This window comes from Patella vulgata, chromosome 4, assembly GCF_932274485.2.
Source record: "Patella vulgata chromosome 4, xgPatVulg1.2, whole genome shotgun sequence".
Lineage (NCBI taxonomy): Eukaryota > Metazoa > Mollusca > Gastropoda > Patellidae > Patella > Patella vulgata.
In genome coordinates, this window is record NC_065882.2 from 26910976 (window position 1) to 26925313 (window position 14338).

The 14338-nt window shown below is 37.5% G+C and overlaps 1 protein-coding gene across 1 annotated transcript in view; it reads left to right on the plus strand.

Moving 5' to 3' along the window:
- LOC126819056 (transcription elongation factor A N-terminal and central domain-containing protein 2) overlaps positions 1–14338 on the plus strand; it is an 18077-nt gene continuing 3739 nt past the window's right edge. Inside the window, exons 1-2 of the mRNA XM_050546871.2 lie at positions 1–170; positions 8447–8588. Of these exons, the coding sequence (XP_050402828.1) occupies positions 72–170; positions 8447–8588 (241 nt within the window). The 5' untranslated portion in view covers positions 1–71. The remainder of the gene's footprint in view (positions 171–8446; positions 8589–14338) is intronic.

Consider the following 14338-nt stretch of genomic DNA (forward strand, 5'->3'; position numbering starts at 1 on the left):
TCCCATAAGGTACCAGTGTAAAAAAAACCCATCAACATTATATTTTAAGAAATTATTAAAGTCTGAGTGAAATGGAGAAATTTTTGGTAAAAACTGACAGGAAAAAGGTAGCAACAGATGAACATGCAGTTAAAGTTTTGCTAAAACAAACTACAATAGAATCTTTGAAGGTATGTCACTATCAACTGACTATGTGCTTATTGTAAAATTGGGTATCGATCTAGTATTTCTGAAGTCTAATCCCCCTTGAAATGTACCCACTTGATCCAGAGATGGAAGGGTTAAGGGGTTGAGGGGTGCTATTAAACAGACGGACGGACTATTTAGTTATTACTAGGGTTACATGCAGCCACTACTCTACTAAGCGACATGCAACATACAATACATAGCAAAGCTTACATATATCTCAGCCCAGTATTAATAAAAGACTAAAGCTTTCTACTTATTATAAGCAATCCAAAGAATAAACACAAACACAAGTAAGTCCTTCTTCTATAGCCTAGATCCACGTTGTACTTCCAACCGCAGTAGCCAAAAGTAGAAGTAGTCAAAGTAGTAGCGGGAATATGGACCAAAGCAGGCCTTTATATAAAACCCACCATGCACGTGCAGAAAAGGAATAAACGTCACAAACGGGCTAGTCCATTTCGGCACAAAGGGGAACTAGCTCACGTCTGCAACATGCTTAAGCAATCCTGAGCTGAACCAGAACAATACCTAATAATAATAATAATAATACACATTGCTACCAGTTGCCTTCTATTGAGGACTTGATTGAACGAATTTAAAGTTTCTTTTGGATAATATTTTTCTTGACCCATATTTCATTGGCCTTTGTCTTGGGCAGAGGATAATCGCCACAGTTCCTTTGGGCCAGTGGCGCTATTGCACTTTCGTACCTCTACCAGTTCCCGTGGTCGTAGGCACTTGAAATTTTCAGAGGATGTTAAGAGGGACTAGCAATGACCATACACCAAATTTCAGCCGAATCGATCAATAACTTTTTATTTTACCGACCTTTTAATTTCTAACGAGAGAGAACTTCATCCGTTTGACGCTATTTGCTTTGTTTACTATTTAGACTCGAATAACAAGACACTAAGACGGAAACCGACACACTGCACTAGCTGCCTAATACTGCAGTTCATAAAAAATAATATAATTTTCGTATACTTTAATTTTTGCGCGAAGCCACCATTTTCTATCAAATACTATTTGGTGTTGATCAGTGGATTGGCCTCTAGGTGTGAATATTGCCGTAACCTTGATTTTGACCTTGAGCCCAAACTTCCCATCCATCTCGGGCCCTTTGCATTTATGCTTGCCTTGGCCTTATTTCTTACTGTATTATCAAACTTAATGTTCGAGGTGAAAGCAGATACGACGTCCTTCAGAAAAGATAATTGGGTCAAAGTCGTAGGTCAAGGTCATCTTACAGAAAACTAAACTCAAACTTTTCAAAGTCATTTTTGGGACATTTATTATTAACGCAAATACATGTACGCAATACTTATATTAGTGTATAGCCATACCACCGAATTGTTAGCGTGCTGTATCATAAAGCCTGTCATTAAGTCAACTGGCGTGGTTTTGATTTCACGGTTGTACATGACAACGCAAAGGCCCTTATATCGATGGGAAGTTTGGAGTCAAGGTCAAAGTCAAGGTCACGGTTGGTTAGCATTGACTAGTGGAGGTCACCATGACCTTTCACATTGACAGCGCCCATTGACTTCCTTTCGGACACGGGTCCTCTGCGTTTGACTGTTTTCTGACCGAGCAGTGTGCAACAGGGCCAGCGTAAACGTCGATGGTTCAAGCCAAGATGATGGGCTTTGAAAATGGTTATGGGGTCAAGGTCGTAAGTCAAGGTCAAATGTCCCAAAACTGACTTTAAAAAGTTTGTGTTCAGTTTTCTGTAACATACCCTTGACCTACGACTTTGACCCAATTATCTTTTCTGAGGGACGTTGTCTCTGCTTTCACCACAAGCATTAACTTTGATAATACAGTAAGAAATAGGGTCACGGCAAGCATAAACGAAAAGGACCCGAGATGGATGGGAAGTTTGGACTCAAGGTCGAAGTCAAGGTCACGGATGGTTAAAGGTGACTAGTGGAGGTCACCACGACCTTTCACACTGACCACGCCCATTGACTTCCTTTCGGACACGGGCCCCTCTGCTTTTGACCGTTTTCTGACCGACCAGTGTGCGACAGGACCAAGGTAAACGTCCATGTTTCAAGCCAAGGTGATAGCCTTCGAAAATGGTTACGGGGTCAAGGTCGTAAGTCAAGGTCAAATGTCCCAAAACTGACTTTGAAAAGTTTGAGTTTAGTTTTCTGTAAGATGACCTTGACCTACGACTATGACCCATTTAACTTTTCTGAAGGACATTGTCTCTGCTTTCACCTCAAGCATTAACTTTGATAATACAGTAAGAAATAGGGTCACGGCAAGCATAAACGCAAAGGGCCCGAGATGGATGGGAAGTTTGGACTCAAGGTCAAAGTCAAGGTCACGGATGGTTAAAGGTGACTAGTGGAGGTCACCACGACCTTTCACATTGACCACGCCCATTGACTTCCTTTCTGACACGGGCTCTTTGCGTTTGACCCTTTTCTGACCGAACAGTGTGCGACAGGACCAAAGTAAACATCGATGGTTCAAGCCAAGGTGATAGCCTTCGAAAATGGTTACGGGGTCAAGGTCAAATGTCCCAAAACTGACTTTGAAAAGTTTGAGTTTAGTTTTCTGTAAGATGACCTTGACCTACGACTTTGACCCAATTATCTTTTCTGGAGGCCGTCGTCTCTGCTTTCCCCTCGAACATTAACTTTGATAATACAGTTAGAAATAAGGCCACGGCAAGCATAAACGCAAAGGGCCCGAGATGGATGGGAAGTTTGGACTCAAGGTCAGAGTCAAGGTCACGGATTGTTAACGGTGACTAGTGGAGGTCACCACAACCTTTCACATTGACCACGCCCATTGACTTCCTTTCTGACACGGGCTCTTTGCGTTTGACCCTTTTCTGACCGAACAGTGTGCGACAGGACCAAGGTAAACGTTGATGGCTCAAGCCAAGGTGATAGCCTTCGAAAATGGTTACGGGTCGTAAGTCAAGGTCAAATGTCCCAAAACTGACTTTGAAAAGTTTGAGTTTAGTTTTCTGTAAGATGACCTTGACCTACGACTTTGACCCAGTTATCTTTTCTGAGGGACGTCGTCTCTGCTTTCACCTCGAACATTAACTTTGATAATACAGTAAGAAATAAGGCCCCGATATGGATGGGAAGTTTGAACTCAAGGTCAAAATCAAGGTCACGGCAATATTCACCACTGATCAACACCAAATAGTATTTTATAGAAAATGGTGGCTTCGCGCAAAAATTAAAGTATACGAAAATTATATTAATTTTTATGAACTGCAGTGTTACGCAGCTAGTGCAGTGTGTCGGTTTCCGTCTTAGTGTCTTGTTATTCAAGTCAGTTTCTGTCTTAGTGTCTTATTATTCAAGTCTAAATAGTAAACAAAGCAAATGGCGTCAAACGGATGAAGTTCTCTCTCGTTAGAAATTAAAAGGTCGGTAAAATAAAAAGTTATTGATCGATTCGGCTGAAATTTGGTGTGTGGTCATTGCTAGTCCCCCTTAACATCCTCTGAAAATTTCTACGACCACGGGAACTGGTAGAGGTACGAAAGTGCAATAGCGCCGGGCCAGTTTGGTGCCAGGCCTCAAATTATATTTCACTTTCTGACTTTCGAACCGCAACCAATTCCTGTGGTCGTAGAAATATTCAGGGGATGTTAAGGGGGACTAGCCATGACCTCACATCAAATTTCAACCAAATCGATCATTAACTTCTCATTTTACCACATTTTTAGCTTTCTGCTGAGAGATACCTTTATCTGATAGATGCCATTTTGTTTGTTGGATGTCAGCTGTTTCGTAACCTTGCTGTTTCGTACTTAGTTCATTCGTACCTCACATGAGCCGTTTCGTACCTTTGTTAATTTCAACTTTTACATGCAGAAAATCAACAACAAACTTCTGGACGAATGAGCGTGGTAGGATATTTAGAATTGAACGGAGAATTGCAACATAATCTTTTTTGTGGCAACGTGACATAACAGCATACAGGAATGGCACTTGTTTCGTCTCTACAAGCCACTTACAACCGTTTGTGCTGCCACATGACCTTTTGAAGCTACAGTAGCTAAGTCTCTAACTCGAATTATCCAAAATCTTCGACATTAAAAAGACGAATTATTAGTCAATTTAAATCAACATTGATGTTGTGATCTTACCGGGAAAATATTGGCTCCAATATTTAAGACAAAATAAACATTTCATGTAAATGTTTGTTTGTTGTCTACATGCCGCATTTCTTAACTATCATCTCAAAACTTCGCATACTTATTCTTTGTAACCTAAGGAACATCCCTATCGTTTGGGGTGCAAACGTACCCTGTGCGTGTGTCTGTGGGTCGCCTACAGAGTGCAATTCTTACTCGATTTTCTTCAAACTTTGTTTTCTTATTCCTTATACCCTATGGATGATCCCTATTGTTTTTGGTGCATGCCCGACCCCCAGGGGCAGAGCCACGTCATTTTCTTTCTGTGTGTCACCTACAGGCCACAATTCTTAATCGATCGTCTTGAAAAAAATTTCATATGAATTCCTTATATCCTAAGGATGATCAATATTGTTTTTGGTGCATGCATGATCCCCAGTGGCAGAGCCACGCCCATTTCTTGTATTCATTGTTTGTCATCTACAGACCGCATTTATTAACGTATCACCTTGAAACGTTGCATACTTACTCTTTCTATCCTAAGGAACATCCCTATTATTTGTGGTGAATGCCCAGCCCCCAGGGACAGAGCCACTCCCATTTTCTTTTTGTGTGTCTGTATGTCACTTACCGCCTGCAATGCCTAATCGATCATCTTGAAAACTTTTTTATACTTATTCCTGATACCCTAAGGCTGACCCTAACAGTAGGACGTTAAACTCCATTTCATTTGATTTCATTTCTATTATTTTTGGTGCATGCCCGACCCCTTGGGACAGAGCCACGGCCAATGTTTGTGTGCCTTTTGTGTCGCCTACAGGCCACAATTCTTAACAGGTCCTTTTGAAACTTTGAATACCTATTCCTTATACCCTAAGGATGCCCCCTGTTGTCTTTTGGTGATTGCCCAAACCCCAGGAGCAGAGCCACACCCATTTTTTCTTTGTGTCTCTGTGAGTTGCCTACATGCCACGATTCTTAATGGATTGTCTTTGAACTTGGGATATGTATTCCTTCTAGCCTAAGGATGGCAACTGCATGTCCCGACCCCCAGGGGCAGAGCCACGCCCAATTTTTGTGTTTATCGTTTACAGGCCAGAATTCTGAATGGATCAACTTGGTACTTGGCATATGTATTCTTTATAGCCTAAGGGCATCAACTATTGATTTTGGCGAATGCCCCGACCCAGTTTTTGTATTTATCGTCTACAGACTGCAATTCTGAATGGATCATCTTGGAACTTTGCATACTTATTCCTTATACCGTAAAGACAGCAACTATTTATTTTGATGCTTGCCCCGACCTCCTGGGGAAGTGTCACACCCACTTTTTTGTTAGTATTTTGTCTGTAAATTTGGCAAAACAAACCCAACGCCTAGCCTTCTTTGCCTCTGAGTCTGATCATATTACAGCCATTTCATATTTGATTCTCTTCATTTAAAAAAGTACCATATCAATCAAAGCTGGAATGTGGACGTACATTGCAGCGTTAGCGATGCTCTCGTTTTTATAAAGTTTGCGTTGCAACCATTTTTATTAAATTTATGTAGCAGTTGGATATTATTAAATCGTCATACGTTTCTCCTTTATTTCAACAACATGTAGCAAAAGGTGCAAATCAATCTGAGGTAGGAAGTGAGATACGAATGAATTAAGTATGAAACAGCCAGGTTACGAAACAGCCTGTACCCTGTTTGTTGACTATTAGACTGAACAACAAGACAGTAACTAAGTTGGATTCCGATACACTGCACTTCCTGCCAAATGCTGCAGTTCATAATAATAATATTTTTTGTATATTTTTATATTTGCACTAAGCGACCATTTTCTATACAGGTTGTATAAACGACCATTGGATTGACCATTACATGAGAATATCGCCATGACCTTGACTTTGCCCCTGACTTCAAATTTCCCCTTGTGCTCGGGGCCTTTACACTTATTTGAGCTATGCTCCAATGTCTTGCTGTATTATTGAGGTTAATGTCCGGGATGAAAGCAGAGAAGATGCCCTTCAGAAAAGGTGAATGGCTATTTAATATTCTAAGGAGGGATATGGGGAATTGATAATACTAATTTACAAAAACATCTTTTTCTGGATGATGTACGAAAGTTCAGCCTGTCAACTAAAGAAATAGGGGAGGCACATTGTGTATCGCTATGTCATGTGTGTGAAATACCATTATTTAATGTCCGTTTCCAACGAAAGTCACATCGCTGACAATTAAATATGGAAATAAATTATTTTTAAAAAGTAATAAGCATAAAAAATTAACAGATTAGTGATTTTTTTTATAGATATGCCTGTAAGTGTAACGGGTCTATATTGTACAAAAGCACTAGGGTTTCTTGATAACGCCGTATGGAAAGTTGACTGTGTATATTATACTAGCATTACGAGAAGGTTAGATTGATGGACATACATACTAAGGGACGATGGAAATAGGGGTCTGTTCCAGAACGTCTGAAGAACAAACTTTTTCACTTATCAGCAGACTGTCAGATTTAATGGGTCGTTAACTATATAAAAGTAGCAAATAATCTGTAGAAAGAATTGCCTTATTAATGAGGTGTTAACTATATAAAAGTAGCAAAAAGTCTGTAGAAAGAATTGCTGTATTAATGGAAGGTTGTGAAAATGGGTTGACCTATGTACAGGACTTTAACTGTGTATTTGGGGGGTTGGATGGCCAAATGGTTAGCACGTGAGCATTGTATCATAAGGTCTGTCATTGAGTCGGCTGGCGTGGTTTGTTTCCGGGTTGTATGTGACAAGGAGTAGGGTTGCCTGTTCGACCATGTGGGTTTTCTCCGGGGTCCTCCAGTTTCCTCCCACTGCTAAAGTTCCATACACGCAAGCGAATTATCGAAATAAGGTTAAACCTTGTGTTGGTCCCGAAATGACCTAGTTTGTGTTGAGTGGACCTTAAACCCCATCTCTCTCTATCTCTCTCTCTCAAATCCTTCTCAAAACATTGAATTATCAGGGAATACCCCTGCTATAAAAAAATCGATCGAATGATGTCATGTTTGTGTTACATGAAATAGCTGTCTCCGTACCTAGCAATGAGTGCGAAGTCGGATGAGAATTCATTGCATTGAATTCAGAAAATATGGCCTCAGCTTTCATTTGTATGCGGATGATATTCAATTATATATTTCATTTACACCTATTGTCCATCTTCTTTCAATTTATCAAAATTGCAACTTTAGAACTGTATTAGTGAAATTAGAAAATGGATGTCAAAGAACTTTCTAAAATTGAATGATGTTAAAACCGAATATTTGTTATTAGGTTCAAGGCATCAATTAAGTAAATTTGCACATGATAACCCCCTGTTGTAATTGGTAATTGTGATATATTTTCATCTTATTCTGCTGGTAATATTGGCAAAATTTTAATCTTTGATAGTTTTATGCTTATTTGTAAATAGTATTTGTAAATTGTGCTATTTTAATATCAGAAATATAGGTAAAAAGTCGAAGACTTTGGATGATATTGAGTTAGAGACTTAGCTACTTTAAAGTATGGCACTTTTTCTGGCAGTCACCGCTAAGCTATAAATAGCCTTACAATGGCACTGTGTCAATCAGCATTTGTGGTAGTAGTTATTTTTGCATTTTTAATGCAAATTAAATAATGTCTGTTCATTTTTAGGACAAAGTTAAACTATTTTAAGTGCTCAGTAGCATTACCCTTCGACCAGACATCGTGAAAGGACAAAAAAAATATTGATTTTAACAAAAGGATGGCAAATAACGATAACTGATATCGAATTACTCTTTGCCATTCGAATGGCAAATATCCTCTGCCATATCCACCATCTGGCTGACAAATAACCACTTCCTTTGTCTGGTTAATTTTGTGGACTTTATAACCACCTAACATATTGTATGTTAATGCAAACAAGCAGTGTAAATATTTTCATCATACAATTTAATTACAGATACAGATATTTAAGGTACCGATACTTTAGAAAAATGGAATCAGAAACTGTCTGCTAATGTTACGTACCCGACTAACAACAAAACCTAACCTTTGTTCGCAGCACATAATTGATGTTGTCTGATTCTTGTATCTATCAAGCCCCAAACAAAGCTTTCTGTACAGTGATATCTTTATAATTATTGTTTTTTTTAAACAGGGTGTTGTTGTAATAGAAGACATAGAAAGATTGAAAAATAAATTAAAACTAAAGAATCAGTCTAAAGAGATTATGATTGAGAGTATACAAGAACTTGGTAGAAAACAACCACCAAAACATGTTTTATTATCAACCAAAATAGGTAGGTCAATCATTGGTACTAGACATGCTTACAGAATGGACTGGAATGCTGTTAAGAACATGTCCACAAGAAGACCATACAAGAAGTGATAAGGCTCAAGTTTGGGATTTTGCCCATTATTTGTTTATGGGGTTACTTAGTGCCCAAACATACGTATATAAAATATTTGACTGATTGATTGATCCACCCAGAGTCAAAGAAATGCCGAGATGGGTTTTTGGACTTGAAAATAGTACCCACTATTGATTTAAGAAATAAAATCCACTAGTGTTCAGTTGGATTAGCCATGGTACGGGCAGCAAAAGGTTTAATGTGGTATTTCCTGAATGAAATTCATTTAAAATGTCCTGTCCGTCCACAATTTGTTTGTGGACACTCTACAGGTCACAATTTTTATCGGATTTTGACGAAACTTAAAATATGGGTCTATCTTCCAAAGATCTTGGTTCCTTTCGATATTCGCATGTATTGGACCATAACTTCATGGATTATGGTCCCTGATTGTACGAAAAATCAAGTTTTTAGCTTGTGGGCACTCTAGAGGTCACAATTTTGATTTGATTTTGATGAAACTTGAAATGTATATTTATAACTCAAAGATCTTGGTTCCTTTCGATATTCGCGCATATCGGATCGTAACTTTCTGAATTATGGCCCTTAATTGTACAAAAAATTTGCATTTTGAGCTTGTGGTCCCGATTAAAAAAAACGTGTGAATATATCACAGTTATACACTAATGATGGTTGAGTTCAAATTTTGTGAAAATCGGACAAAAATTGTACGCAAATAGTGTAAAAAATATGGTATATCAAGGTTGTGGACACTCTAGAGGCCACAGTTTTTATCCGATTTGGATGAAACTTTAAAGATATGTTTTTATCATAAAGATCTTGGTTCCTGTTGATAATCACACATATTGGAACATAACTTCCTGGATTATGGCCCCTGATTTGTCGAAAAATCGCATTTTTAGCTTGTGGATTCTCTAGAGGTCACAATTTTTTTTTCGATTTTAAAAACCGTTTAGATATGTCACCATTCTACCATAATGAAGGTTGAATTGGAATTTCGGGAAAATCAAAATGAAACTGCCCGCTCTTTGTACACAAATTGTATGTAATACAAAGGTTATGGACCCTCAGAAGGTCACAATTTTTATGATCCTTAAAACATATCTTTATATTCCAAAAATCTCAGTCCCTTTTGATATTTGCGCATTTAAGACCATAACTTTGTGGATTATGGCCCCTGATTGTACAAAAAATCTTGTTTGTTTTTAGCTTGTTCTCTATCCATCTCTTGCAAAATGTAGGTGTATCCTGTCTGGCAGCTGCTGGGTTTTTTTTAAGCCTGTTCTATGTCCATCTCTTGCAAAATGTGAGCGTATCTTCCTTGGCAACCACCTGTTCTAATTTTTTTATGAAATCATTTAAATTTTGAATGTGATGTATAGAATATGTATATCTATAACATATCCTTGGCGGTCAATTTTTGCAATACTATGGATGCTACTGTAGTCTGGTAAATATAATAAATGACCAAGAACAAATTGCAACAGAATTTTTCTTGATGGAATCTGGTAGGTCTCCCAAACAAAAATCGCCCAAAATAAAAAGATATGTTTTCGAGTAATTAGCATAAATCCAATATGGCCGCCATTGGCACCATAAAACTCCAATTTCTCGGGAATGGTTGAGTTTGGAGGGTGCAAATGTATTATAGGTAGATAGGAAAGTGGTACAGATGACTCAGAAAAACATAGCTAAATGACGTCCCAGTGATGCCATACTATCATACGGCTAACAATTAGCATAAATCCAATATGGGCCATTGAAACTTAAAACTCTGATATATCGGGAATGGTTGAGTTTGGAGGATGTAAATGTATTACGAGTAGATAGGAAAGTGCTACCAAAGAACTAGAAAAATAATGCCAGGTGATGTCCTTGTGACGTCGTAAGTCATACGGCCAACAATTAGCATAAATCCATAATAAAATGATAGGTTTTTGAGTAATTAGCATTATGATGGAAAGCTAGAACTTTCATTGTGATGCGTTCTTTATGTTGTCAAAAGGCCTGCAACTTGCTGATCTTCCCATTCTTTACTTTGTAAATTGGTAAAACTCTTTAGCATTGTATTTTTCCAAGAAATACAGGAATCTGAGTTCAACACGCCTAAAACTCAGACCTAACTTCTGAAATGCTACACATGGTCTTTCTATGGACTTTGAAGCATGTCTTTCCACAAATGACCAACACTGCCTAGCCCCAGCCTCTAATCCCAATGTGGCTAGTGAGAACACCCACTCCAAGATCTCCATTTGGTGACGAAACAGTGTCTGAATAAATTGGAAGCAGGAGTCTTATAGAATGGCTCCCGGATATTAAGAGGTACCAACGACCATCTACTAATATAGATCTCCATGCATAGTTTCCTAAAGGAGTCAAAGGACTATTTCGTGACTATTGGTTAAACATACATTATGCAAGAGCAAAATCTGCTTATTACAAGTCTTTCTTTAGGCCTGAAATGTTATCTAAATTATCAATTAGACATTAATTAACTTATCCAGACCATAATAAACTCTCGATGTCAAGGCTAGCCTTCGATGTTGGCTGGATTAGATTCCTATATGCCGCTAATGGCCGTTGATAATTAAATCAATAAAAGCGGATAATCGAGACTAAGCTGTTTATATTAATGATTTTAGTAATGATGACCGAGACTATGCCAAAATTTCACCCGCTTCTTTCTCGGCTCATAGTGGATCAATTTGACTGAAATTTTCAGCAAATTACCTTTACACTATGTAGTTTTTAACTATTATAGCGAGAACTATTACATTATGAATAATGAGTTATCCGACTTTAAGCCGAAACGTATAGTGTTCTTATTTGGGAAGTTTCCATACCGTTATGAGTTTTCTAGGTTTATTTGCTGACCTTATGGACAGTTCTGGGATGAGGCAAATTTTAAAGAAAATCTACCAAGAAAACACAGTTGGACACATTTTGAGCGGGAAGGCATATGCCAAGGCAACGTGTGGATATTTTGTCATGGACTATGGGTTAATGCACTGGTACAATTTGCCATTATCACCAAGAGGAAATCTATATAGATAATGATATTCAAGAAATACATGTCGAATTGTTTGACAAGATCAATCAATCAATCAATCAATCAACACAGAATTTGTATAGCGCAAACAATACTTTGATAAAGTTCTTAATGTGCTTAAAAGTTTTTTTTTTAATTCTTTTAGTGTTTATTTTCGTCAAATAGATGTGTTTTCAAACGTGACTTGAAGATGTCTAGAGTTTTTGATTCTTTGATGTCGAAGGGTAGAGAATTCCAGAGAAAAGGTGCTGCAAAGTGAAAAGATCGTTTCGTCCGTTGAAGTTTGACAGCAGGAGTAACTAATAATGACTTGTTCTGAGATCTTAAGGTTCTACTGGATTCATATGGAGTAAGTAGATCTTGAATGTATTGTGGCGCTTGATTGTATTTTGAATTTGATTCGCTGATTTATGGGTAACCAATGGAGGGTTCTTAATGATGGTTTAATGTGATCCCTTTTCCTGGTTCATTCTGAACATATTGAAGCTTCTGCAGCTGCCACTGTGGTAGACCATACAATAAAGCATTATGGTAGTCCAGCCTTGAAGAGATCAAAGCATGAAGGAAGATTTTTAGATTTTCACATGTTAGAACTTAGATACAATAATACATTTTCACCCTCTAAACGCAACCATCCTCAAGAAATTGGATGTTTATGGTTAGAATGGCGGCCATATTGGATTTATACTAATTATTGGATGTATGACGTTACGACGTCACGGGGACGTAATTTGGCAATGTTTTTCAGATTCTTTGGTAGCACTTTCCTACCCGTATATAGATTTACACCCTCCAAACTCATCCATTCCCGAGATATTGGAGGTTTAAAGTTTCAATGGATTTATGACGTTATGACGTTACAATGACATCACCTGGCATTGTTTTTCTAGTTCTTTGGTAGCACTTTCCTATCTACTCGTAATACATTTGCATTCGAGATATTGGAGTTTTAAAGTTTCAATGGTAGCCATATTGAATTTATGCTAATTGTTCTAGGTATCTACTCCATATGGCTTATCTTTACCCGACTATTGACAAACAAACGCTTTTAGTGATTAATATGATTTGAAAATAATGCATTTTCACCAATTTTAACAACCTATTATTACGGTAATGTAGAGCTTGCCAGAAATTTTACACACCCACAAAAGGTGAGTTATTGAGCCTTAAGATGCCCCCAGTTTGAAAAAATGTAGAAACATTCTTTGCAAAAACAGGGGGTGGGACGATTTACCCAATATTACCCAATACTATCCCAATATCACCACATACTACAACATGATGATGCAAAATAGACATATCATTTGATTTTTTTCAAAAATAGAGAGTTATATCGGGGGAAATGTACTTCAAATGTGATACTGATGTCTGGCTGTTCTATTTGCCTCCCCATACCACCACAAACAAGCCTATAATAACCCAATACTACCAAATACTCATCAAATACTACCCAATATGATCAAATAACAACCTAATATTGTCAAATAACAGCACATAGTATAATTACTGCAACGAATATTCAATATTTTGCAGAAAATTGAAATGTTTACCCAGTTAGATTGCTACTCGGTTTAATCATCTTCTTTGGCTTTGCAGTTGGTTTCCAAGATGACAAACTTAAAATAAGAAAAACAAGTATGACGATATACCATATTTTATTCCCAAAATGACCCATCTGTCTCTTACCACTTGATAAGGTCGTCTGTCAAACAAGGTGGGTTTTCTCGGGTCCCCCGGTTTCATCTCACTGTTAAACACACCTTCGCGCAAGTGAGTTAATGAAATAATATTGAACTATATGTTTGTCCCGAAATTACCTAGTTAGTGTCGATTGTATTTATTTTTAAATTAATGCTTTAACAAAACAATTGCATAATGTTCATATTCATTTTTTCATGTCATATTTCATATTAACTTACTGCATGATGTTTTATTTTAAAATTAACGAAATTGCACTTGTTTCTTTCCAGTGTGTAATTCTCGACGCGACACTTCTCAGTTCATCAAAACTATAATTTGCGGCCTCTTACAGCTCTGTCGGTTTCTTTGATAATATAAATAAACCAGAACTTGATTACCCAATCAACAATCTTAACCCCATTGATTAATTGTTAAGACAGATGGAATGTATATATACGAGTAGAGCATTACACATTTGTAGTAAACATCTGCATTGTAATAAACATGTACAATTTCGTTAATTTTAAACTAAAACATCGTCCATTAAGTATATATGATATGCAATAACTTATTCATTGACATGAAAAAATAAATATAAACATATGAATATGTGGGAGGAAACTGATGACTGTGTCTATTCATTTAAGTGGTAATGACATCGCCGTGACATCGTCACCTGTGGGTATATACCGTAGAATACTTAAGAATTTGTTCAATAGTGTCTATATTCGAAGAATCGGTGAAATTTTGACGAGGTTTTTTTTTTTTTCAAAGGCGACTGGTTTGGAACCGGAATCATGTAAAAGACAAAGAAGATGCGTTAATAAGTCATTAAAAGACAGATATAAAGATAAATTTGTGTGCTTTCCTGACATATTTTACCCAAATGACTTTTACAGGACCGCGTGCACTTGTAGACAGCGTGTTATCATACTAAAATCACCAGGAT